The sequence below is a fragment of the Cnephaeus nilssonii genome (genome assembly GCF_951640355.1).
Source record: "Cnephaeus nilssonii genome assembly, chromosome: 2".
In the NCBI taxonomy this organism is placed as follows: Eukaryota; Metazoa; Chordata; class Mammalia; order Chiroptera; family Vespertilionidae; genus Cnephaeus; species Cnephaeus nilssonii.
This window is the reverse complement of record NC_137073.1, coordinates 60,400,426-60,428,212: the sequence shown is the minus strand read 5'-3', so window position 1 is coordinate 60,428,212 and position 27,787 is coordinate 60,400,426. Positions and strand designations below refer to the sequence as shown.

At 47.2% G+C, this 27,787-nt stretch overlaps 1 protein-coding gene across 6 annotated transcripts in view; it reads left to right on the top strand.

The window, feature by feature from the left end:
• The window catches only part of CAST (calpastatin), a 124,604-nt gene that overhangs the window by 29,454 nt on the left and 67,363 nt on the right, over window positions 1–27,787 (top strand). For 4 of the 6 annotated variants that reach the window (XM_079791486.1, XM_079791488.1, XM_079791485.1 and 1 more), the window contains exon 3: window positions 7,402–7,473. In XM_079791486.1, coding sequence (XP_079647612.1) covers window positions 7,402–7,473 — 72 coding nt within the window. Of the gene's footprint in view, window positions 1–7,401; window positions 7,474–14,327; window positions 14,474–27,787 lie in introns of those variants that run through there. The other 2 variants (XM_079791489.1, XM_079791490.1) reach the window with 2 other exon arrangements.

The following is a 27,787-nucleotide window of genomic DNA, read 5'->3' as shown; positions in this document are numbered from 1 at the left end:
CTAGGCCCACAGGTGTTCCCCTGGGGAGATCAGTGTGTCTGATTGATGTTAAGAACTTGGGGCCTGTCTCTTCAGAGGAGGGATTTCCAACCTGTGCAACAGGCCTCAGGCCATACGTCATCTCATTTCATCCTCACACTCTCCCTCGGAAGTATGGGTAGGGCCATTCCATTATTCAGATGAGAGAATTAACTTCTCCAGGGTTTCATAGCTGACGTTTGGTGGAGCCAGAATTGTTGCCACATATATCAAAAGACAGAGCCATTATGCTAGAGAATGCGGCACCTTTCTTTACAGAGCCACCAAATCTCAGGCTGACATGAAGCTCCACTCCAAGGGCCTGTCCTGAGATTTTTTAGGAGATAGTCATTGAGCAACTCTCTGCCTGCCTCTTGGTGCTTCATTGCTACTTTGAAAACAGCTTTTAAGACTTGAGTTCTGATTCATTCAATAAAAATGTTTATTATGCACTACAACAAATACAAAAAAAAGTTAGGTAATTCTTTTCATGCTTTTCTCCAACTGCAGATAGAGTTGATCTAATCTGGGCATTCTTTATTGAACTTCTCTGCTCAAGCATGAGGTGCCTCTTTGTGTGTCTCGGCTGTCAGACTCTGCACCCGTGTTGGGGGCGGGGAAGGCTCCTTACAGGAGCAGGCGTGGTTTCACAGTGCATGGAGTCAGGGCCCGTGCACGCTCAGGAGCCTGTGCCTGAGCAGGAGAGATTACTCATGCTCTCTGTAACTGGACCAGACTTGGTGTCCTGCAGTTTGAGTCCAGTAGAGGCAAATAGGGCGTGGAGGGTTACCCTTCTGTCCCTGTCAATCGGGAGGACTGAGGCCCTGTGACATGGTGAACTGCTAGGAGGGCATGACTCAGCCAGGCCTGCGACTTGACATGTAGGGGTGAGGGGCAGGCTGCTCCTGATCATTTCCTTTCTATAAAACTTAAACAAAGAAGAGCTCACAGATTAGAAGGAAAACGATTGGTTGGCAAGGAAAAAGCTGCTCCATGGCCTTTAGTCTATAGGTTTATGGAAAAGTAATTTAACTCAAAATTTGAATTATCATAGTATTGACATCCTCATTTAACATCTTAATCTTTTAAAGACTAGAGTTAATTTGTATGTTAGGACAAATGCAGAGTCATAGACAAATGAGCTTATTTTGAGCCTTCTGTGAGCAGATGAATTCATTCTGTTTTATCTGAGGGTAGGTCCAGCCCTAGTACTAGTTAGTGAATATGCACACCCACCTAAGGGAGAGATGTGTCCAGGCCTGAGTGGGCTGTCTGAGGACCAAGGATGATGGTGAGGAGCTGGGGGAGTGAGGGTAAGGAAGACACCTGTCAACCAAGCAGGAGGTGACCTGTCAACTAAGACACCTGTCAACTAAGCAGAGGACTTTGAGAACGTTTCACTTGGAGGCCAGGGAGGACTCACAGGGGCTAGATGGCACCCAGAAAAGATCAGGAAGCAGGCCAATGCTGGAAGAAACTGGTGACCTCAAACACACCTGACTGTGGGGCCATCCTAAACCTCTGTCACTTCAGTCCAAATATCTTGACCCAGCATCCTGTTTCATCTCATACCTCATGCCTGTGGGCACATGCTGCGCCTGCACCAACTTCCTTCTGTTCCTCAGACTTGCCAAGCTCATTCCCTGCTCAGGGCCTGTGGACATGCTACTCTGTCCACCTGGAACGCCTCCCCTCCCCCATCCCACATGTGCATGATTGGTTTCTTTGCAGTCAGGTCTCAGTCAAACATCACTTTTGTCTATCCCATTGGAAGCAGCCCTCAGCCAGTCACCCTGCTTTAGTGTCATCACCCTGTTTTAGTGTCTTGATTCGCTGAAATCATTTTGTTTTTTTGTTGGCTTATTTAGAGTTCTCTGACTGTAATGTAAGCACTGTAAGAGTAGGACTTTTTTCTGTTTAAATGATCATTACATCCCTACTGCCTAGAATAGGACCAGGCTTATAGCCAGATCAATAAATGCCTGTCCAATGAGCAGATGGATGAAGGGATGAATGTGTAAAGTCAGACACAATTGGAGAAAGGGAACCAAGTCTTACATATCAGCCAAACAATCTATAGTTAAATGTTGGTTACTAGTCTGAGAATAAAGAATCTGTGATCTGGTGTTTGTATGTATTTCTAAGCTTTTCTGTTATCTTTTAAGTGCCTGACGTTGACTAAGGGCTCAATAAAAAATCTGTTAGATAAAAATTTAATGAAATGTGTATATATATATATATATTTAATTTTTTTAATTTATTTTTATTTTTTGCAAATTCTACCCTTGTTTCAGCTGAATTAAATGGGTCCTTTGTAGACCAGGTAGTCCAGGTGACTCAAAGGACAAGGCAAGCTTCGAGTGACAGGCCATTCCCATAGGAAAGCTGAGAGGTCCTCAACGTTGAAATCATCTTTTGAGTTAGAAGACATTGAACTTATTAGTAAATCAATATTTTAAAAGTACAATTTGATTTGATATACAGGTAAAATAAAAATCAGCATGTGTTTAAGTAGTTATTATTTTTAACTTAATAGTTCTATAACTCAGACAAAGGCAAGTTTTTGAATTCTTGTGTGTGGCAGTGGAATTCGTTTACAGATGAGCCAGGGTTCGGAATGTGGGCTTGGACGCGATGAATGGGAGCTCTAGTTAGCACAGCACAGGAATGTGACCTTCCTTGGTTGTAGCTGAGACCAAACACTAATAGCTGGAGTGTGGGGCAGCTGGGGCGCACGGGACAATGGCGTGACCTCTCTGGACTGAAGTCTCCTCCCTGCAAAATGAGGAGGTTGAAAGGGTAGCAAGGTTAAGATGAACAGCCCCATTGCTGTGTTCCTGTCTTTATTTCTTACTAGAAGCCCGGTGCACGAAATTCGTGCACGGCAGGGGGTTGTCCCTCAGCCCAGCCTGTACCCTCTCCATCTGGGACTCCTGAAGGGATGTCCGACTGCCCGTTTAGGCCCGATCCTCGTGGGATCGGGCCTAAACGGGCAGTCGGACATCCCTCTCACAATCCAGGACTGCTGGCTCCCAACTGCTTGCCTGCCTGCCTTCCTGATTGCCCCTAACTGCTTCTGCCTGCCAGCCTGATCACCCCCTAACCACTCCCCTGCCAGCCTGGTTGATGCTTAACTGCTCCCCTGCCAGCCTGTTTGCCCCCAACTTCCCTCCTCTGCCAGCCTGGTCACCCCTAACTGCCCTCTCCTGCAGGGTTGATCACCTCCAACTGCCCTCCCTTGCAAGCCTGGTCCCTCTCAAATGCCCTCCCTTGCAGGCCTGGTCCCTCACAGCTGCCCTCCCTTGCAGGCCGGGTGCCTCCCAACTGCCCTCTCCTGCTGGCCATCTTGTAGTGGCCATCTTGTGTCCACATGGGGGCAGGATCTTTGACCACATGGGGGCAGCTATATTGTGTGTTGCAGTGATGATCAATCTGTATATTACTCTTTTATTAGATAGGATAGAGGCCTGGTGCACGGGTGGGGGCCAGCTGGTTTGCCCTGAAGGGGGTCACAGATAAGGGTGGGGGTTCCCTTGGGGTGTGGGGCAGCCTGAGCGAGGGGCCTGTGGTGGTTTGCAGGCCGGCCACGCCTCCTGGCAACCCAAGGGGAGGCCCTGGTATCTGGAATTTATTTTCCTTCTACAATTGAAACTTTGTAGCCTGGGGTGGCAGCCATTTCTGGGGCGGCAGCCATTTCTGGGGCAGTTAATTCACCTTCTACAATTGAAACTTTGTAGCCTTAAGCGGGTGAGCCCGGCCAGGGTGTGGGGAAAGCTTTGCTTCCCCTGTTGCCGCCGGCAACCCTGGCCTGCTCTCTCAAGCTCCATTCTGCTGCCATTTGTTTGAATTTGTTTACCTTCTATAATTGAAACTTTGTAGCTTGAGTGGAGGCTTATGCCTGCAACAGCTATGGAAAGCTTGGCTTGCTCTGTTACCTGGGAAACCTTGCTCTCTGTGGCTGTAGCCATCTTGGATTGGGGTTAATTTACATACTCGCCCTGATTGGCTGGTGGGCATGGCTTGGCTGGTGGGCGTGACTTATGTAGCGGAGTGATGGTTAATTTGCATATTACCATTTTATTAGAGAGGATGCTTGGTCCCTTACACTGAATCCAAGTATACACAGAGGTTATCAGAGCTGTTTGTTAGTACACTTTATATTTTTAAAAGAGCCTTGTGATATGGATAAAATTTAGGCCATCCCTCCTTTCACCATCCCCCATATCACACCTGCATTACTAGCTTTTTAGCAGCCTCTTTATTTCTATCAATTTACCTAGGATTTTTCTTCCCTGGGTTGATGGCGGTGCATGTGTGCTTTGGAGAGACTGGTTAGCCTACAGGCGATGCCTGGGAGCCTGGGACTCCTGCAAATGCCTCTGAGGCCCTTTCGATGCCCATTTTATAAACTGTGTCCACCTTACTGTTTCGGTGACCGATCTTCCTGGAGCGCTCTGAGAAGGGTCAGCCACTGGGCACCTAGAGATTATACTTTGAGGACAGGAAGCTCAGGTTTGGCTTTTCTTCTTGCTAAGGCAACGTTTACCCTGAAGGAAAACGAGGCTTCTACTCAAGCTCCCATGGCAGGCATTTTCAAAAATAGGAAGCAAAGCAAATTTTGCTAACTAGTCTTACTAAATGTTAAACAATTAAACCAAAATTTTCTCAATTATATATTTTTTAATTTTTTGCTGCATAGACATACAACTCTTTGATGTGTTATGTGTCAGCAAATTAGTGCATCACCATCCCTCCTGTATTCTGTGTATAGAATCCATTATTCATATTTTATAGATGGAGCCTAATCTCACCATTTTATAGGATAAAACTCTATAGTTTATACTAGAGGCCTGGTGCACGAAATTCGTGCATGGGGGTGTGTGTGTCCCTCAGCCCAGCCTGCACCCTCTCCAATCTGGGACATCCCTCTCACAATCCAGGACTGCTGGCTCCCAACTGCTCGCCTGCCTGCCTTCCTGATTGCCCCTAACCGCTTCTGCCTGCCAGCCTGATCACCCCCTAACCACTCTCCTGCCAGCCTGATTGATGCCTAACTGCTTCCCTGCCAGCCCGATTGCCCCTGACTGCTCTCCCCTGCAGGCCTGGGTCCCCCCCAACTGCCCTTCCCTGCAGGCCCAGTCGCCCCCAACTTCCCTCCTCTGCTGGCCTGGTCACACCTAACTGCCCTCCCCTGCAGGCTTGATCGCCCCCAACTGCCCTCTCTTGCAGGTCTGGTCCCTCCCAACTGCCCTCCCCTGCTGGCCTGATTGCTCACAGCTGCCCTCCCTTGCAGACCTGATCCCTCCCAACTGCCCTCCCCTGCTAGCCATCTTGTGGCGGCCATCTTGTGTCCACATGGGGCAGCCATTTTGTGTGTTGGAGTGACGGTCAATTTGCATATTACTCTTTTATTAGATAGGATAGAGGCCTGGTGCATGGGTGGGGACTGGCTGGTTTGCCCTGAAGGGTGTCCCGGATCAGGGTGGGGGTTGCCTTGGGGTGTGGAGCGGCCTAGGCGAGGGGCCTGTGGTGGTTTGCAGGCCGGCCATGCCCCCTGGCAACCCAAGCAGAGGCCCTGGTATCTGGGATTTATTTATCTTCTATAATTGAAACTTTGTAGCCTTCAGCAGAGGCCAGGGCAGGCCAGGAACTTGGCTTCCTCCATCGCTGGGGAAACCCAAGCCTACTGCTCGCTCCGTGGCCACAGCCATTTTTGTTGGGATTTATTTATCTTCTATAATTGAAACTTTGTAGCCTTGAGCAGAGGCCTGAGCTGGCCAGGGTGTGCAGGAAGCTTGGCTTTCTCCATCGCTGGGGAAACCCAAGCCTCCTGCTCACTCCATGGCCTCAGCTATCTTGGTTGGGTTAATTTGCATACTCACTCCTGATTGGCTGGTGGGTGAGGATTGTGGTTGTGGCGGAGGTACGGTCAATTTGCATATTACTCTTTTATTAGGATGTTTGCTGCTTTGAAATATGGATGTTAATGAGAAATATAAGCTATCAAGGCCTTGTTCAGAAAGTAACTGTGTATTTTACATTTCTCCTCCTCCCCCCATTCATTGTCCTTTTATCAGTTGACTACATTTATATAAGAAAATACAAAAAAGCACAATGAAGAATATTTTTAAAAATCACTCTTAGCCCTACCATCAGAAAATAACCCATATGAACTTCAGAGATAGTACTCTACCTGCTATTTTATAATCTGAATTTCTTTACATAAAATATGAATATTTTCATTTAATGAAAGGTTCTTCTCAACATGAGTTTTAATAATGACATATTTCGCCGAGACCGGTTTGGCTCGGTGGATAGAGCGTCGGCCTACAGACTCAAGGGTCCCGGGTTCGATTCCGGTCAAGGGCATGTACCTTGGTTGCGGGCACATCCCCAGTGGGGGGTGTGCAAGAGGCAGCTGATCGATGTTTCTCTCTCATCGATGTTTCTAACTCTCTATCCCTCTCTCTTCCTCTCTGTAAAAATCAATAAAATATATTTTAAAAAAAATAATGACATATTTCATCCTGTAGCTGTCCATAGCATAACCCCCGATTGCAGAAGGCAGGATAGGAGATAAGAAAATGGTCTGAAGCAGACATTCTCCTTTTTACTGGCTGTGACCATGGCCACATTTTGTACCCATTCCATTCCTCAGTCCCCTCTTCCATAAAATGGGGTAATAATAGTATCAGCATTATATCCATTAATGTAAGGATGAAATAAGTTATTATATGCTTAGAGCACTTACAGTAATACTCTCAGATATTCTATTATTAGAGCATTATTATTCTATTATTATCTATAATTCCATTATTCTAATAGAATAATTACCTGGCACATGGTAAGTACACAATAAACATTCATTCTTACTTTCATTATCTTCAAATTTTTGGTGTTATACTACTGTGATGAGTATCTTGGAAGAAAAAAAAAGGCTTTTGCTGTTTTCATCTTATTTCCCTAAGGTAAATTTTTAGAAGTAGAATTTCATCTTTGTTACTTCCTGCCAGGTCACCCTGCATAGAGGGTGTATGTACCATGTTCTCTCTATAGCACTGTAGGGAGGAGGCAACTGCTCCTTAGTTTCTGGAAGCGCACTGTGGTGGAAAACAGCAATGGCCTATGTGAGGATTTTTCCTCTTCTCCAAAATCACTGAATATTGACCAGCTGGGATTTATTCAACTTACTCTTCCTTTTCAATATTGATGTAGTCTTCAGGCAAAGGTATAAAAAATTAAAAGATGTAATTTTTTTCGTGTGTGCTTAGTATGTGATAGTCTGATTTTTACTTGAGAGGATATTTGTATTGGTATGAAAATTTGCACTTTACATTGTTAAGATGTTTTCTCCCGTTGAAACAAATATTTTCTATTTTCAAGAAAAAAGCCACAAGCCATGAGAGCAGTCAGCCCTCCAGAACCTATGCTGGTGGAAGAGTCCCGGCCACCAAGGTCAGTCATTTCCTAATAATTTTATTGATAAAACCATGAGAGGACCTTACACTAGGGTCTACCATTAGTGGGTGAGGCTTACAGTGTCCATATATCACTGAAAGATTTTCAACAGAGTATCATTTGTGCGTTGGAGGGGCGGGGGGGATGCAATTTATTAATGATTTGATTTAAAACCTAGTAAAACCGTTTATATTATAATTTTTACTGGCATAGTTTAATGTGTACAATGAATATTATTTTCATAAATATCCTATCGAGTAAAAACCTAATATGCAATGTCCGGTCGTCCAATTTATGATTCTCTCTCTCTCTTTCTTTCTTTCTCTCTCTGTCTTTCCCTCTCTCTTTCTTTCTCTCTCTCTCTCTCTCTCTCTCTCTCTCTCTCTCTCTCTCTCTCTCTCATAAAAAATCAATAACATATCTTTGGGTAAGGATTAAACTTAAAAAAAAAACTGAAGCTATAAAATCTTTTTAAAAAAATATTTTTATTGATTTCAAAGAGGAAAGGAGAGGGAGAGAAAGATAGAAACATCAATGATGAGAGAGAACCATTGATTGGCTGCCTCCTGCACGCCCCCTACTGGGGATGGAGCCCACAACCCGGGCATGTGCCCTTGACGGGAATTGAGCCCAGGACCCTTTAGTCCTTAGGCTGACACTCTATCCACTGATCCAAACCAGCTAGCACTGAAGCTGTAAAATCTTAACTTAAAATCCTTCCCATAATACTTAGACTAAATCCAAATTCTTTACCAAATCTTTACAAGACTCCATAATCTGACACCTGCTCTCCATTAACCTTTTACTTTCTTTGTTCATTACACTGGCCCTCTCACTCTTCCTTTAACACTTAATTTTTGCATTCTTATGAGTAAGAACTTTTGCATTTATTGTAGTCTGTACCCAGAAAGCTCTCCTACATATCTTTCCAAGGACCCCCCTTTTTCAACATTTAGGTTTCCTTTCAAATATTATCTCCCCAGAGATTGCCTCTTTGCCTGCTCCATGTAAAATATTAACCCCATCCACTCATACATTAATCTGACTTAATTTTTATAGTACTTATTACCAGAATCATATTTACTTAGTTGTCTACATGCTTATTCTGTCTTCCTCCATATAAATCTATGCTAATAAAAGAGTAATATGCTAATTAGACCGGGAGACCTTCCGGACGTCCTTCCGGACAAAGCCATGGTGGAGGGGCCAAGGCAGAGGTGGTTAGGGGCAATCAGGCTGGCGAGGGGGGGCAGTTGGGGGCAACCATGCCGGCAGGGAGGGGGCGAGCAGGCCAGTTGGGGGCAAGCAGGCCAGCAAGGGGGGGGGGGGGGGCAGTTGGGAGTGAGCAGGCTGGCGGGGGGCAGTTGGAGGCGAGCAGGCTGGCAGGGGGGCAGGTGGGGGCGAGAAGGTTGGCAGGGGGGCAGGCAGTTTGGGGCAAGCAGGCTGGTGGGGGGGCAGTTGGTGGCAATCAGGCTGGCAGGCAGAGTGGTTAGGGGTGATCAGGAGGCAGGCAGGTGAGCAGTTAGGAGCCAGCAGTCCCGGATTGCAAGAGGAATGTCCGACCGCCGGTTTAGGCCTGATTGGTCAGACATCTCCCGAGGGGTCCCAGATTGGAGAGGGTACAGGCCGGGCTGAGGGACACCCTCCCTCCTTTGCATGAATTTCATGCACTGGGCCACTAGTGTGTAATAAAAGTCTAATATGTAAATCGACCGAACGGCAGAATGAGGAGCAGAACTGGTCGCTATGAGTGCACTGACCACTAGGGGGCAGACACTCAACTCAGGAGCTTCCCCCAGCTCATAGGCCCTAGGCCAGCCAAGGTGGGTGCCAATGGGGGCCCCCCCGATCTCCCTGCCAGTTGCCCCACAGATCAGCGCTGATTGCCAGCCAGGCCTAGGGACCCTACCTGTGCACGACTTTCATGCACTGGGCCTCTAGTCTCTAATAATATTGGACTTGGCACATACAGTGAGTAGAAATCTAGTCCTCCCACTTCTTTAGAAAATAATTCAAATTGTCTTACTGAGCATTAACCACACACGGCTCTCTGCTAAGTGTGCTATACAATTATCTTATGTAATCCCCACATGACCTTATAATTATTATTCGTTTGTACCTGAGGAGACCAGGGCTCAGAGAGGTTAAGTAACGTTGATAAGGTCACAGAGCCAGTAAGATGGAGTTAGAGTCTGAAGCCAGGTTTCCTGTTTACACAGGTCCTGGATGTGCTGGGCCTCATAAAATCTGGTTGAGTATTCTTTGGTAAAGTAACACTTCAAAGCTTTGCAATTTATAAAAATCACTGAAATGTCACCTTTCAAGACAAGAAACTGCAATTTTAGCTAGTAGTTAATAATATGTAAAATAGTTACGTTCAGCCCATTTCAACTTGTGTTCTTCCAGTATGTTGCAAGGTTATAAAAAACCTTAACCTATTTCACGTCTGTCTAAACAACTTTTAAAATAAGCATTTTTCCTTTAAAACTCGTGGCTCTCCTAAAGAGGTCTGTGGATTTTCTCACGTAGGTTACTTGCTTGGTGAAGTTAATTTTTATTGCCTCCCAGAACCCAGCAGCTTTTCAAGCCCCTAAAAGGTGCCAAAACCAAAACTCACCTGAGAAATGAGAAGAGGTTGGGCACAGAGTTGAACACCATACTAACTAAAAACGATTTTTCCAGACATGTTGTCTTTTCTGGCATTACGACCTTTATTTAACTTATACTTAAGTTATGCCTCTAAACATGAGAAGCCTCATTGGCACAAGGGCAAGCCAGTGAGATTTAGCAAATCGTTGGTAAGTGGTTTCCAGAATTGTTAGTGCCTAAACTCTTGGAAGGTCTGTACATTGTGGACAACCACACTCAGTTTTCTTGGACTTTGCCGTAAGAAGCAGTACCTTTCCCATCTTTTATTTTCACACGGGAATTATCATTTAATCATTCTTCAGTGGAATGGTTATGGAGAACTAGAGGTCTCCCCCAAAGTCTCAGGAAGCTGGGGGAGGGTCGTAGCTGGGAGGTGGAGATCTTTTAGCCACATGTTTTCCCATTTAATGGCAATCTTGACATTCTCTTCTTGGCTTCTAAAGCACTGTCCTTCCCGACTCCATCCTTCTCTCTCCTGTTAACTCTGTCTCACCAGGTTTCCTAGCGCACTTTGCTTCACCCATTTCCCGAACATTAGTTCTCCCTGGGTTTAATTCTTCACTCCTTCCTTTCTCTTTAACGCTTACACAGATTGGAAGAAAAATAAATAAATATATTATAAAATATACTTTCTTCTTTTGATCCAGATTGAAAGGGCTTTAACTCAGTATCATTATCACTTTTTTTTTAAAATCATTCCTCTGACTAATTAGCTGGGGGTAATAATAGCATTTGTGATCATTTGAAGCTTTTATTACACACAGACAAAAACAATATTTTCTCAACACATTTTAAAAAGGCATGACAAAGTAATAGATGTAATTGGCGGTGAGAATTAATCCTGGTGTTTTTTTTTTTATTTTGGACACATTCTACTTGAAAGTTAAAATAAATGATACATTTACAATTATTAAGAAAACCAAGTCTGTCTTTAATATTAAATACTTAATTTGAAGCTTATGGGTAAGCAATGTATTGTAGAATAGTCACCATGTATTTCAGAACTACCTAATAAGAATTCTTACAAAATGAGTAATTACATGCATGAATAGTATCACTTATGCCGTGAAGTGCGGGTCTTGGAAGATCCAAAGCATTTTAAGTGGCATTAGCAATTTCTAACTCAAAATAATTATTGTAAGATTTTTAGGGCTTAAAATTCATTTTTTTTGGTAAAATTAATAATGAAGACTAATGAGGCTACAGAAATTATATAGGCTTTTACTAAAGCCCGTTGAAGGTAGTTGTGATTCATCATGTCATACAATTTTATTGCTGAAAGAGTTGTCAGGCAACTTCTGTCATAACTACCTCCCTGTTCAGGTGAGGAAACCAAGGTTGACCCTGCATTAGGAATCGCTCTGTAGAAGACCACAGCTGTTAAGAAGATGTATTGGTTAAGGTTATTAATTCCAACTGGAACCCACTCTGACTAGTCCAAGCCAAAAAAAGAATTTCTTAAAGACAGCAGGTAGCTCCTAGAGAAATCAAAAAGCTCCAACAGGAGGATCCTAAAGTTTCACAGCCACAAGCAATGCCCAGCCACGCCGCGGGAGCCTCTTCTGCTGCAGCTACAGCTCAGCACCTATCACATGTAGGACCAGATGCCAGAAACTCTGCCGCTGCCAATCTTGCAGACTGACCAGCCTTATCGTAACATAGATTTCCTGGTGGACAGTGCCATCCTCACACTGCTTACTTCCAAGCTCATTCTTGGTTGGCACATCTGATTGGCCAACACAAGTCACATGCCTCCACCTTGCTGCAGGGGAATCTGGGGTTGTGAGTATTCTGGATTCTACTTTGGGAAGGTGAAGATTGAGTAGGTGGGAGATTATCAGTAGGTATGAGGGTTTGTAAATGTGTGTGGTCAGCTGCCAACCTGACAGACAGCCACCATGGAAGGGAAAACAAGGGAATTACCTAATTGAGCTGAAGGGAATCACTGATGATAGGTTGTTGAGTGACATTAGGGCTTTTACACAGAAGAAGGTACAAACAGCTTTTCTCTAGCTAGAGGGGAGAAAATCTAACAAGCACCGTCAGAGAACTGCTTTGTGATTTGGGTCCTGGTTCTGCCATAAACAGCTGTGTTAACGGTGCCCACACACCTCTCCTCTTGAGGCACTTGCTGGTCTCCTCTGTTATCTGAGTGAGGGGCTGGCTACACTCTCTGTGTGTTGTGTGAGGTATTCCGGCCTTCAGTGTCAGCCCCACCCACTTGGGCTACCTGTAGTTAGTGAGATGACTGTGTGTGTTAACAGGCAAGCGTTTTTATTTTAACAATGGTGCATATATTTTAATATGCTATAAAGTAGTAAACTAGAACTTCAAACTCATGATCCCATGACTAGTTTTGCTTAAGACAAGGCTAAAGGAAAAGTTAAAAAGTAAATCTATTTTTTAAAATATTAAGTAAATAAAGTACACTAATTACAGATTAAAAATATGTATTATAGATAATATACAAATAACACGAGTTTAAGAAACAATATCCAGAGCAGTAATTTTCATATTTTAATGTGCATATTAAGTCGGGGGGAGGGGTTATTAAAATGATTCTGATTTAGAAAGTCTGGGGTGAAGCCAAGCTTCAGCTTTTCTAACAAGCTGCCGGTTGATGCTGAGGTTTCTGGTCTGGCAGCCACACTTTGAGGAGCAAGGATGCTGAATTGTGCTGCAAGTGGGTGGTTTGGAGTGCCTGCACCTTAGATTGCCTCAACATTGATTGGAGAATTGGGTTAAAGCACAGATTCTCAGGTCCCAAGCCAAGAAATTCTGATTTACCAGGGTGGGGTAAGGCCCAGGATTTTACATAGGCAATAGTACCCTCAGGAGTTTCAGATGCAGATGCTATGAGGACCACACTGGGAGAAAGGATGAGCCTCAGCGACTGGATAGCCACAGAATATCATGGTGCACTAAGGTCCTTCTTCATCTCTTAGGAAAGGAGCCACTTTCTTCCTGTCTTGCAGGATATGAGTCTTTGGATATTTATTACATAAAGTGTAATTGCTCATCTGTACTCTTCAGGAGCACATAAACACTCGCCTTTATTGTTGGAGATATGGAACCCAGAGTTCATTGAACCCTCCTGGGGTGTGGCCCAAATAAGTCATCCTGTGCTGGTTTGTCACAAGAGAAATGAATATCAGTAAAACCTAGATGAGCTGAGGTTTAGTTTAAAAGAAAAAAAAGAAAAAGAAAAAAAATAAACAGGAGAAAGAAAATACATTAAATAAAACAGGAATTTTTAATCTATATTTTGATTTTAAAAATTGCGAGGATCGGGTCTTCTGCTCAAGGAATTGTAGAATATTAGGGTTGGAAGGGCTCTTACCTCAGCTTTATTTAACAGCAGTAAGTGAAAAATGAAAATAAACAGGTGGCCGTGAGGAACACGTCGTCGGAGCAGCCAGAGGGACCCCAGCTGCTCTGACTCCTGGTGGATGGGTGGATGCGGGTACAAGACTGTGCAGATGGCTCTCCAGCTGTGAATGCCAGCGGGCCGTCACCTCGGCCTTGGCTGGGTGCTCACCTGTCACTAGGTGGGTCTGAGGTGTCTGCTCCTCCACCACTGACCGCCCCCACCTCCTCCGCTCACACCACAAGCTGAGGGTCCACAGTCTTCATTGTCATTGGTTTATGGGGTTTGGGAAAAGCTGGCTTTCCATATTTCTTTTAGAATTTCATAGCTCTTTTCTCTAACCCCAGCATTCATTCTGTATTTATTCACTCGCATTCTTCTCTAAGAAAAAGCATTTCCTTTCCCCCTACCTACCTATTCATTCATTCATTCATTCATTCATTCATTTTTCTTTTCAACAGATTAAAATCAATTCTTATTTATTTTGAAAAATTTAGTCACAATTTTTAGCAAAATTCTGACTGTTCAACTGCTCTTTTTTTAAAAAAAAAATCCATTATACCATTAGAAATGTGATTTCTAATCCCTGGTGGTGGTCATGATTAATTTGCTATATAGGTTAAAAAGAGAGGTGGGGGTGGGGCACGTATTTGCATAGAGCACCCACAAAGAACACCCACCGTTGCTCCCTTATGTTGGTAGAATCCCAGGATGACCGCCTAGGAGCGGCAGACTGCCCTCAGCCTGCAGCGTGGCCTGGATCCCAGGCCCAGAACCTCAGTTAGCCAGCCTCCGGGAAGCCGCCCCGTGACGAGTCACTGAGGGAGGAGGGCGGGGCGCAGCCTGCGTCGTTTCCCAGGACCGCCCCATAGCTCTCTGCAGGCTCAGAGCTCTAAACTGGAACCGCGGGGCCAGCCCAACCAAGAATGCAAACGCCCTGAAACCCCCGCTGAAGTCTCCGGCCCGGTAGCTGCACGCAGAGTGAGTACTGATTTCTGCCGCTTGCCTCCCAGGCTGCGGCTGCTTCCCGGGCAGCCCAGCCGCCACCTTCGCCGCCCGGGGCGGGCCGCGCGTCCCAGCCTCAGACCCAGTCACCGGCTTCCCTGGGCTTGGACATGCGCTCTTCTCTCTCGGCTCTTGACCCTAAAGAGACTTTCCTTTCCAAATGGGTTCTAAGTTGAAGTGTGTTCCTTGTCGACCCCTGTGGACAAATGGGTAACACTGTTGCTGGCTGGGGACCAGACTTGGCAGGGTTATAAAACCAGAGATTTGTGTGGCCCAGGAGTAATGCTGAAAGAATTAGAGCAGCAGCTCTGTCTGTTTGGTTTGGCACTTTTCTCTCTGGGGGGGTTTGTCCCTCGCCTTCTCCCCGGCCCTGCCCCCACCGCGGAGTGACCTCAGTTTTAGAGAATGAGTTCACTCCCTGTAACCTCTCCATGCACCTGATACATGCTGGGTGTGGCGTGGCAAATGTCGCAACATGTTTCTGTTTCCTTGATCAAAACCTGAGACCCGGATCGGATACCATCCCTGAGGGGTAGTTGGTATCTATCTTTCAAGAATGCGAAGTGTTTTTATTAGAGATTTAACCATCTCTTTTGTACTCTTAGGGTCCCAGCGTTCTCAGTTACAAAATGCCCAGGAGGCCAGTTCTTTATTCCCATGGCAAAGCTTGAGAAAATGAAGCGGGGAGTGTAGGAAGCTCCCCTCAGGGGCGGGACCTGGGAACCCACCGATGCATCAGCGGAGCAGTGCTGCTCCGTCAGCAGCCCTGGAGCATTTGCTCTGTGAGACTCTTCCAGAGAGAAAACCTCTGCATTGCAGGGAACATCGATAAGGAGTGGCATCCGCAGTTCCAGGGGAAGTTTGTTTTCTGATGAACAACTACCCAGTGCCTCCTCCTGATGTTTTGTTTGTGGGCACTGAATTCAACTTTTGCACACTGCTTTCTCAGTATCTAAAAGGGTATTTGTTGCTGGGAATGTAGTGGGGCAGGAGTGCTGTCTGGGTTCTAGGAGACAGTCTAGTGACACTTGCCCTGGCTGGTGTGGCTCAGTTGGTTGGGAGTCACCCTGTGTAAAGGTCAGGTCCAGTCAGTGCACATGCCAGGGTTGCAGCTCGACCCCAGGTAGGGGGCCTGCAGGAGGCAGCGGATGGATGTTTCACTGACACATTAATGTTTCTCTCGATCTCCTCTCCCTTCCTCTCTCTCTAAAAGTCAATAAAACTTTTTTTTTAATAGTGACACTTAACATAATGGTAGGAAAGGCCACATCTGCTGACTGATGGAGAGGGGGTAGGTGGCCAATCTCAATGAGGATATAGCGGCAATCTGTGTGTGTGCAGCACGGACTCTTAATGCCCGTTATAAACCGGCGAGCTTGGCAGACTGCACAGCAGTGTTTAGGAAGCAGCGCCTTGAAATGTAAATGTTGGCTTTGGTTCAGTCCATGTGTGTTGAGAGAAGTTCCCCGATGCACTAGAGCAGTGGTCGGCAAACTGCGGCTCGTGAGCCACATGCGGCTCTTTGGCCCCTTGAGTGTGGCTCTTCCACAAAATACCATGTGCGGGTGCGCACGTACAGTGCGATTGAAACTTCAATGGCCCATGCGCAGAAGTCGGATTTCGGCTCTCAAAAGAAATTTCAATCGTTGTACTGTTGATATTTGGCTCTGTTGACTAATGAGTTTGCCGACCACGGCACTAGAGGAATTGGTTACATAGTACTAGTGGTGAGTTCAGTTCCTTGATTGTTCTCTGAATTGGCTGAGTATAATTCCTGTCCAACAATGAAAATTTAAAAGGTGTCACATATAGTAACAGTTTGAAAGAATGAAACTGAGAGCAAGAGAGGGAGGAAGGGAGACAGGAAAGGAGGTAGGGAGGAGGAGGGAGAGAGAGAAGAAGCAAGAGAAAGCCATTAGGAAAACATGAAGAATTAATTTGAACTAATTTCTTAAAATCAGCCAACTATTTGTGTTCCTATTCATTGTAGTTGCACCATTAGATGCCTTTGTCAGAAGGATATCTTTTAACAAAATCTACATTTTCTGATTGTTTCTAGCACCTAGAAATATAGTTGACTTTTGTATATTTATCTTAGATCCAGCACACTTGCTAAACTTTGCTACTGGTGTTAATGATTCCTATGTAGACAATTATGTAATTTGTGAATTATAAGAATGGTATTACTTCCTTTTAAATTCTGCTATTTTTATTTGTTCTTATTTAATTCCTGGAGGCCCGGTGCACAAAATTTATGCAAGGGGCTCGGCCCTCACAGCCCTTGCTGCCTTGGCCGGCCCTTGCAGCCTCGGCTTTGTCTGGAATGTCATCCGGACGGTCATTCTGCTGTTGGGTCTAATTAGCATATTAGCTCTTTATTATATAGGATGGTGGCTAAACTCTTTAATAAAATGCTACCCCTGAACTGGATAAGAATGTTTCTAAGATTTTTTTTACCATTAATTATGATATTTGCTCTAATTTTTTTAGAATATAATATCGAGTTCATAATGTTTTCTTATATTCATAGTTTGCTCTGAATTTATAAGTGGGTATTGAATTTTTTTTAGTTTTTGTTTTTCAATTACACTTTACATTCAGTATTATTTTGTATTAGTTTCAGGTGTACAGCACAGTGGTTAGACAATCATATACTTTACAAAGTGCCCCCCCCCCCGATATTTCAGGTACCCACCTGGCACCATGCATAGTTACTACAATATTATTGACTATATTCCCCATAACTATTACATCCCCATAACTATTTTTGTGACTATCAATTTGTAGTTCTTAATCTCTTCACCTTTTTCACCCAACCCCACAATCCCCTCCCCTCTGATAACCATCACTGTTCTCTGTATCTATGAGTCTGTTTCTATTTTGTTTGTTTATTTTGCCCTTTAGATGAAATCATATGGTATTTGTCTTTCTCTGACTTATTTCACTTGGCATACTGCCCTCTAGGTCCATCAATGCCATCACAAATTGTAAGATTCCGTTCTTTTATTTATCACCAACTTATATTCCATTATGTATATGTACCACCACATTTTTACTCACTTGTCTATTGATGGGCACTTGGATTGCTTTAATTTCTTGGTTATTGTAAATAATGCTGTAATGAACATAGACAGGGGTGCATATATACTTCCAAATTTGTGTTTTGGGTTTCGTTGGATATATACCCAGAAACGGAATTGCTGGGTCATGAGACAGTTCTCTCTCTAAGTTTTGGAGGACCCTCCATACTGTTTTCCACAGTGGCTGCACTAATTGGCTTTCGCACCAACAGTGCATGAGAGTTCCCTTTTCTTCACATCCTAGCTAATACTTGATTGTTGATTTATTGGTGTGTTAACCATCTGACAGGTGTGAGATGGTATCTCCTTGTGGTTTCATTTGTATTTCTCTTATGACTAGTGACTTTGAGCATCTTTTCCTGTGTCTTGGCCACTTGTATGCCCTCGTTGAAGAAGTGTCTATTCAGGTTCTTTGTCCACTTTTTAATTGGAATATTTGGTGTGTGTTTTTTTTTAATGTTGAGTTGTATAGTTGGACTATACAGAGCTTATCTGTAAGTGGTCTTCACCTGGCCTTGGCAGTACACTGAAATCTTGGTGAGAATTCTAGCTATCTACAGGGTCTTAGAATTCTGAATCATTCTGAGGTTGCCCCATGAACTGAATTGATTGATGTTCATGTCCCACATTTGGAACCTAAGCAAGGATCTGACCACTCCCATTTCACTCAAAGTTTCCATAAGAGATTGAGTCCAGCCTAGTATGTGAGCATGCTCTCTGGACTCTGACTGGATTGAGGTCTCCTGCACAAGTGACTTGAATATAAAGACTTAGACAAGATTTTGGAGCCTCTAGAGTTGCCCATATTACAGTTGTTAGGGGAGGGATGAGAAAGCATTGTTCCTACATAGAAACCAGGGACTCAGTCTCCTGTGTTGTTTCTTTATTGGCTATTCTAAGAGGGCGGCCAGAGAAAGACGCAAAGAATAGAATTATTGGTACGTTTTCAGTTACATATAGTTTTTTAATTTCCTATTATGAACATAGGAAATCGAGTTTATGTCCAAAAGGGCAAAAAAATCCTTTTATATAATTCCATTACTATGTCTTGCCATCATCATGCTAACAATTTATCTAAAACAGTGCCTCACTGGCTTTTAGACAGGCATCTTTTCATGATATTTTATTTACAGAGGTGTATCAGGGTCCGAGGGCTTGGTCTACAGCAGAAAATTGAAACTGGTAGCCAGAATATTTTATCATCTAGGATTCTTAACCTCTCTTATATTTACTATCCCTTAGATTATCTCTTTATTTATTTAAATTTTTGTTAAATTTTATGTAGTATTTCTATGTGTCTGGAACAGAAGAGGATTCTTCCATTAGCATTCATACTAATTTCATTAGGCCTCCATAATGTATTAAAATCTTTAACCCTGGCCAGTAGCTCAGTCAGAGTGTCATCATGATACGCCAAGGTTTAGGGTTCAATCCACTGTCAGAGCACATGCGAGAATCAACCAATCAAACCATACCGAAGTGAAACAAAAAATCAATTTTTCTCTCTTCCCCTTCCTCTTTCTCCCAAATCAGTTTTTAAAAATGTTTGAAAGCCTTAAGGTGAGGAATGTATGCTCAGATCTGTTACAAAGTCCACTACCCCCTATCCATACTGGCCTGATATACTCCACATCACCCAACACATATTTTCATTTGTATTTTAGACCCCTGACCTACAAAAATAGACAAATATTACTTTCTGAAAATTCAATCACTATGTCATTTGAAAATTGCACTGTTAAAAAAATCCTTGCAGATGAGCTGTATACTTGATGTGCATACTATTAAGTGTTTCTGTAATGGAAGAGGATATCTGCCTATACAATGACAGCAATATTGGGATTGGTGATGTGTACAGCATACAATTCCTTAGAGTATAAAAAAGGGTGTGAGCTACAGGCATAATCGCAAGAATCAAGAGCCGCTGGGCTGTAGGGCCATAAGACTGGAGAGGACAGATATTCTTGAGGCACTACAGGAATATCTCTTCAGGGAACACCTGGGCTGGCAATCTTAGCACTGGCTGGAAAGTACTTTTGAAAAGTAATTTTTTTAATGTTTCATAATACCTCGTGTGGTCTGGTTCCTTTCTTTTGACCAAATGAAAGCATGAAGAGACTGAGTTTGTCACCCGGAGGAAAGTGCCAATGGATAATGATAGATGGTAGGAAACAATAGTCATTTCTCTGACCATCTTTAAACGACCTAAAGTGGTGATTCTTAATGTCGGGGAGTTTCAGAATCACCTGAGGGGCTTATAGCTTATTGGGCTACCACCCTTCCTCTTCTTCCCACCCTTTCCTCTTTGTAAGGCTCTAAGTGTCCATGTCCTCCACCCTCCCTCCCACACACTGCCTGTGACTGCTCTGTTCCCGGGCCAAGAACCATTGTGCTAAGGTGTTAATGCGTGGCCAGTCACATTGCCCAATGACATGACATAGCATTCATTGCCAAATCATTATGCACATTTTTATGATAAAATGTTTAAATACTTATCTATTTCTGCACATTTTGCTTCTCGTTTCCATGATTAGAACTAATGATCATTTTTCCCTAGCAGTGTTATAAAACTAAACTATCTTTGATGTGGTATCTTGCTCTAACCTTGATGTTTAAGTCAATCAATTAATTAATCCTTAATTGTTTGGAATTTTGCCACATTGCTAGGAAACTTACTGAATATTCAGAGATCAAAAAGAGAAGGTTAACCTCTTCTGGCTATTGAGTTTGAGCCTTCCCCTGGTTTTAAAATTTTTTGTGGTAATGGGTTCTCAATTATTCTCAATGTTATTGGGGTTTTTTTGGTAGACCAGGATTCCTAGCCCAGCAAATTAAAATTGTTTTCTTCTCCAATCCTTCTGACAATCATATTCTTATACCTCTTCACATGTTCCCAAAAATTGGATATAATGAACACTGATCTATATATTTGCAATTAAAATCCTGGCCAAAACACACCAATTATTTTCCGGTTCAACCACTGGTAAACCATACCTTCTCTGTGTATGTATAACTTGCACACATTCTCCCATAGATCAATGAACTGAAGATTTGGTTACTATTCAAAATGGAAAGACAACAAATAAAACATAACAAAGGACATTCTACCTAGTTCTGATCATCTGAAAATAGTTCTGGAATGCTCTGAGAGAGGGGTTAGGTCCAGCTGCATCTACGTAGTTTGGATAAGCTCTCCAGTATCCAGATATTTGAAAATGCACGGAAAGAAGAAAAAGAAACCAACCATTTATTACTTCACTGAACAACTGCTGTGCTAAGTGATATACATAGGATTTCATTTAATCCTCTTAAGAGTTGAATATTGTACAACTAGGTAAGTGGGTGATAGGCAATTTTATAAATGAGAGGACCAAGACCCTGAGAGATTAAATAACCTACCCTGGCTCACTCAGCAAGGTTCTATTTAATTCTGAGGCTCTTTTCAGTAGACTAGTCTTATAAAATCCTCCGCTCAGTAGTCTCTGTCTCAGCAGTTTAAATAACAGAGAGGAATTTGTATCTAAATTCAAAAGAGCACTAGAAATCAGTATTGTGGTCTCTATTGTTATGCTCAATATCTCCATGCTGTTGAAATTCTCTGATGGATGAGGTTTCCTGCTTGTGTGAAAGGGAGAGTATTGTACCCTAATTGGAATGAGCAGATAATAGTTTCGTTGACAGAGTTTCTTTAGACATTTTAATAGGAGGAGGGATAAATTAGCCATCTTTGAACATGGTGAAATTTTTAAACAGCAGGATTAAAGAATACATAACTGAAAACTCCCTATTGTGTAGGAATGCAGAACTTTTGCTTAGGTTGAAGGATAAGCAGCAATGTTTAGATTTTACATCCATTTCAAATGAAGCCTACTTTAAAATCATTTTTTTCTATTCTCCTAAATTTTTATTCTTGAGGAAAGTGGAATGAAATGCAGTAGAAGGTGCTATTATTATTCCCATTTTATAGATGAGGAAACTGAGGCACAAAGCAGTTAAGGAATTTGCTCAAGGTCACACAATGGGCAGCAGAACTGGAATCAAACTCAAGTGGTCTGGCTTCGCAGCCATTCATCCTCCTAATGACTACAGAACACTACCCCTTTCGTATTTGCTAAAAGATTAAACTTGCTGTTAGTATACATTTGTGAATTTATTATTTTTATATGGTTTCCAGAATGAGAGTTTAGTTCACGCCACATTTTTGTTTTGATTATTTAAAGGTCAGCTTGGACAAGGGAGCCTTGTTATAATTCCTGTCGCGTAAGCCTTGTTAGAGTATGCTTCACCTAGAAGCTGGCTGCAAGCATGCGCATGTGAGAGGCCCCTATCTCAGCTGCCACATGATTGGCTCTATCTCAGCGTTTCCTTATAAATTCCCACTCACTTTCCGTTAGAGACATTTGAGTCTATCATCCCGGTAGAAATTAGGCTGGCAATTGGTTTGATAACACAAGGACTGTAAAAGTCAGCATGTCCTCTCACTCTCCGTTTGGTTTGTAGCTAAGAAATGAACTTGAATGCGCTGTGGAAGCCAAGCTGGAAGGCTCTGAGACAGTTGTTCAGGAGAGCTCAGAACTTTTTACTCTTATCCTGTATAATAAAAGCATAGTGGTTTGGGTCGATATCTGGATTCTCTATTCTGTTCCATTGATCTATATGTCTGTTCTTGTGCCAGTACCATGCTGTTTTGAGAACAGTGGCCTTGTAATACAGCTTGAAGTCTGGTATTGAGATCCCTCCTACTTTATTCTTCTTTCTCAGGATTGCTGTGGCTATTCGGGGTCTTTTTTTATTCCAGATGAACTTTTGGAGAGTTCTTTCAAAGTCTGTGAAATATGCTGTTGGTATTTTAATGGGGAGTGCATTGAATCTGTAGATTGCTTTGGGTAGTATGGACATTTTAATGATGTTGATTCTACCAATCCATGAACATGGTATGTTCTTCCATCTGTTTATGTCTTCCTCTATCTCTTTTTTTCAGTGTCCTGTAGTTTTCCATGTATAGGTCTTTTACCTCCTTAGTTAAGTTTATTCCTAGGTATCTTAATTTTTTTGGTGTGATGGTAAATGGGATTGCTTTTTTAGTCTTTCTTTCTGTAAGTTCACTATTGGTGTATAGAAATGACATAGATTTCTTGGCGTTAATTTTGTATCCTGCTACATTACAGAATTCATTTATTAAGTCTATTAGTTTTTTGATGGAGTCTTTCGGGTTTTTTATGTATAACTAGAGGCCCGGTGCACGAAATTCGTGCACTGGGGGAGGGTGTCCCTCAGCCCAACCTGCACAGTCTCCAATCTGGGACCCCTCGGGGGATGTCTGACTGCCTCTTTAGGCCCGACAGGGATCGGGCCTAAAGAGGCAGTCAGACATCCCTTTCACAATCTGGGACTGCTGGCTCCCAACTGCTCGCCTGCCTGCCTGATTGCCCTTAACCACTTCTGCCTGCCAGCCTGATCACCCCCTAACCCAGTGATGGGCAACCTTTTGAGCTTGGTGTGTCAAATTTCGCCAAAAAGCTGAGCATAACTCGGGTAGTGTGTCACTTTGAGGAAAAAACTAACTCCAAGACTCTAGTCGCAAATGTTTCATCCTCAGGAGCAGCAAATGTTTCATCCTCGGCATGCTGCCGCGTGTCATCAGAAATGGCTACGCGTGTCAGTGCTGACACGCGTGTCATAGGTTCGCCATCACTGCCCTAACCACTCCCCTGCCAGCCTGATCGACGCCTAACTGCTCCCCTGCCAGCCAGATCATCTCCAACTGGTCTCCCCTGACAGCCCGGTCACCCCCAAATGCCCTCCCCTGCATATTCTCTCTTTATTAGATAGGGTTTTTTCTTTAACATATTGGACAGCTCTAACTGGTTTGGCTCAGTGGATGGAGTGTTGGCCTGCAGACTCAGGGTCCCGGGTTCGATTCCAGTCAAGGGCATGTACCTTGGTTGGGGGCACATACTGCAGGAGGCAGCTGATCGATGTTTCTCTCTCATAGATGTTTCTAGCCTCTATCCTTTTCCCTTCCTCTCTGTAAAAAAATCAATAAAATTTATTTAAAAAAAACATATTGGACAGTGTACCTGCTGTGGTCTTGACAAAACAGTAAAAATGTAAACCCAAACTAAAAGAGTCATAAAATAAACTCCTTAAACAGGAATTTCATGAGACTTGGAAAGGTGATATCCTGTGGTTGTTTCTTCCTTTTTTTCTTCTCTTTCTTTTTCTTGATGTTTCATCTTTTGTCCTTTCTTACTTTTCTCCTTCTATTCCTTTTCTATCCTCTCTTTCTCTAAACTTTACCTTTGGTAGAATCATCAGTACTTGACTCACTCCCTGGGGGCGCGGGTGCCTCCCAGCCAGACACCTAGGGCTGCCTCTGGGAGGGGTTGGCGGCATGGGGTCTCGGGCGCCTCCCATCCAGAGACCCCCGGCCGCCTCTCGGAGGGGATGGCAGCGTGGGGTTGAGGGTGCCTCCCATCCAGACACCCCAGGCTGCCTCTGGGAGGGGATGGCAGCGTGGGGTTGAGGGCGCCTCCCATCCAGACACCCCAGGCTGCCTCTGGGGGTTGGCGGCGTGGGGTCACGGGCGCCTCCCAGCCGGACACCCCGGGCTGCCTCTGGGAGGGGTTGGCGGCGTGGGGTCACGGGGGCCTCCCAGCCGGACACCCCGGGCTGCCTCTGGGAGGGGATGGCAGTGTGGGGTCCTGGGCGCCTCTATCCAGACACCCCGGGCTGCCTCTGGGAGGGGATGGCGGCTTGGGGTCCTGGGCGCCTCCTATCCAGACACCCCGGGCTGCCTCTGGGAGGGGATGGCAGTGTGGGGTCGCGGGCACCTCCAATCCAGACACCCCGGGCTGCCTCTGGGAGGGGTTGGCGGCGTGGGGTCGCGGGTGCATCCCAGCCGGACACCCCGGGCTGCCTCTGGGAGGGGATGGCAGTGTGGGGTCCTGGGCGCCTCCTATCCAGACACCCCGGGCTGCCTCTGGGAGGGGATGGCGGCGTGGGGGCGCGGATGCCTCCCATCCAGACACCCCGGGCTGCCTCTGGGAGGGGTTGGCGGTGTGGGTTCACGGGCGCCTCCCAGCTGGACACCCCGGGCTGCCTCTGGGAGGGGTTGGCGGTGTGGGTTCACGGGCGCCTCCCAGCTGGACACCCCGGGCTGCCTCTGGGAGGGGTTGGCGGCGTGGGGTCACGGGGGCCTCCCAGCCAGACACCCCGGGCTGCCTCTGGGAGGGGATGGCGGCGTGGGGTCCTGGGCGCCTCCTATCCAGACACCCCGGGCTGCCTCTGGGAGGGGATGGCGGCGTGGGGGCGCGGATGCCTCCCATCCAGACACCCCGGGCTGCCTCTGGGAGGGGATGGCGGCGTGGGGTCACGGGGGCCTCCCAGCCAGACACCCCGGGCTGCCTCTGGGAGGGGTTGGCGGTGTGGGGTCCTGGGCGCCTCCTATCCAGACACCCCGGGCTGCCTCTGGGAGGGGATGGCGGCTTGGGGTCCTGGGCGCCTCCTATCCAGACACCCCGGGCTGCCTCTGGGAGGGGATGGCAGTGTGGGGTCGCGGGCACCTCCAATCCAGACACCCCGGGCTGCCTCTGGGAGGGGATGGCGGCGTGGGGGCGCGGATGCCTCCCATCCAGACACCCCGGGCTGCCTCTGGGAGGGGATGGCGGCGTGGGGTCCTGGGCGCCTCCTATCCAGACACCCCGGGCTGCCTCTGGGAGGGGTTGGCGGCGTGGGAGCTCGGGCGCCTGCCATACAGACACCCCGTGCGGCCTCTGGGAGCGGTTGGCAGTGTGGGGTCGCGGATGCCTCCCAGCCGGACACCCCGGGCTGCCTCTGGGAGGGGATGGCGGTGTGGGGGACAGACACCACCCAGCCTGACACCGGGGGCTGCTTCTGGGAGGGGATGGTAGCATGGGGTCCCCAGCACCTCCCAGCCCGGTCACGCCCCCCACCCCCCCCCCCTGCCGATCGCCCCAGGCACCCCGGGGAGCGGCGGCATGGGCCCGGCCACGCCCCCCCGGGGTGCCGATCGCCCCAGGCACCCCGGGGAGCGGCGGCATGGGCCCGGCCACGCCCCCCCGGGGTGCCGATCGCCCCAGGCACCCCGGGGAGTGGCGCCATGGGCCCGGCCACGCCCCCCGGGGTGGCGATCGCCCCAGGCACCCCGGGGAGCGGCGGCATGGGCCCGGCCACGCCCTCCGGGGTGCCGATCGCCCCAGGCACCCCGGGGAGTGGCGGCATGATCGCCCCAGGCACCCCGGGGAGTGGCGGCATGGGCCCGGCCACGCCCCCCGGGGTGCCGATCGCCCCAGGCACCCCGGGGAGTGGCGCCATGGGCCCGGCCACGCCCCCCGGGGTGGCGATCGCCCCAGGCACCCCGGGGAGCGGCGGCATGGGCCCGGCCACGCCCCCCCGGGGTGCCGATCGCCCCAGGCACCTTGGGGAGCGGCGGCATGGGCCCGGCCACGCCCTCCGGGGTGCCGATCGCCCCAGGCACCCCGGGGAGTGGCGGCATGATCGCCCCAGGCACCCCGGGGAGTGGCGGCATGGGCCCGGCCACGCCCCCCGGGGTGCCGATCGCCCCAGGCACCCCGGGGAGTGGCGCCATGGGCCCGGCCACGCCCCCCGGGGTGGCGATCGCCCCAGGCACCCCGGGGAGCGGCGGCATGGGCCCGGCCACGCCCTCCGGGGTGCCGATCGCCCCAGGCACCCCGGGGAGTGGCGGCATGATCGCCCCAGGCACCCCGGGGAGTGGCGGCATGGGCCCGGCCACGCCCCCCGGGGTGCCGATCGCCCCAGGCACCCCGGGGAGTGGCGCCATGGGCCCGGCCACGCCCCCCGGGGTGGCGATCGCCCCAGGCACCCCGGGGAGCGGCGGCATGGGCCCGGCCACGCCCCCCCGGGGTGCCGATCGCCCCAGGCACCTTGGGGAGCGGCGGCATGGGCCCGGCCACGCCCTCCGGGGTGCCGATCGCCCCAGGCACCCCGGGGAGTGGCGGCATGATCGCCCCAGGCACCCCGGGGAGTGGCGGCATGGGCCCGGCCACGCCCCCCGGGGTGCCGATCGCCCCAGGCACCCCGGGGAGTGGCGCCATGGGCCCGGCCACGCCCCCCGGGGTGGCGATCGCCCCAGGCACCCCGGGGAGCGGCGGCATGGGCCCGGCCACGCCCTCTGGGGTGCCGATCGCCCCAGGCACCCCGGGGAGTGGCGGCATGATCGCCCCAGGCACCCCGGGGAGCGGCGGCATGGGCCCGGCCACGCCCCCCCGGGGTGGCGATCGCCCCAGGCACCCCGGGGAGCGGCGCCATGGGCCCGGCCACGCCCCCCCGGGGTGCGGCGGCATGGGCCCGGCCACGCCCCCCCGGGGTGCTGATCGCCCCAGGCACCCCGGGGAGCAGCGGCATGGGTGCAGCCACTGGGCACCGCCATCTTAATTTTATCAACGGTTGACAGGCCACCCGGAGTCCCGCCCTCAGCCTCCGCTGGCCCAATCGGGGGCATAGCGGAGGTGCGGTCAATTTGCATGTTTCTCTATTATAAGGTAAGATATCATGTCATCTGCAAATAAGGACAGCTTTACTTCTTCTTTTCCAATTTGGATGCCTCTCATTTCTTCTTCTTGTCTAATTGCAATAGCTAATACTTCCAGTACTATGTCAAACAGGAGTGGTGAGAGTGGGCATCCCTGTCTTGTTCCTGTTCTTAGGGGAAATGGTTTTAGAGTTTGCCCATTGAGTATGATGTTTGCTGTGGGTTTATCATATGTAGCTTTTATTATGTTGAGGTATGATCCTTCTATCCCCACCTTGTTGAGAGTTTTTATCAAGAAAGGGTGTTGGATTTTGTCAAGTGCTTTTTCTGCATCAATTGATATGACTATGTGATTTTTATCTCTCAATTTGTTTATGTGATGTATCACGTTTATTGATTTGTGGATATTGTACCATCCTTGCATTCCTGGGATAAATCCTACTTGGTCATGGTGTATGACCTTTCTGATGTACTGCTGGAGCTGATTTGCTAGAATAAAAGCCTAATATGCAAATCAACTGAATGGCAGAATGACGGTTGCTATGACGAATACTGACCACCAGGGGGGAAGATGCTCAAGGCAGGAGCTGCCCCCCCACCCCTGCCCCAGCCCGCAGGCCCCAGGCCAGCCAAGGCGAGTGCCAGTGGGCCTTCCCCCCATCACCCCGCTGGTCG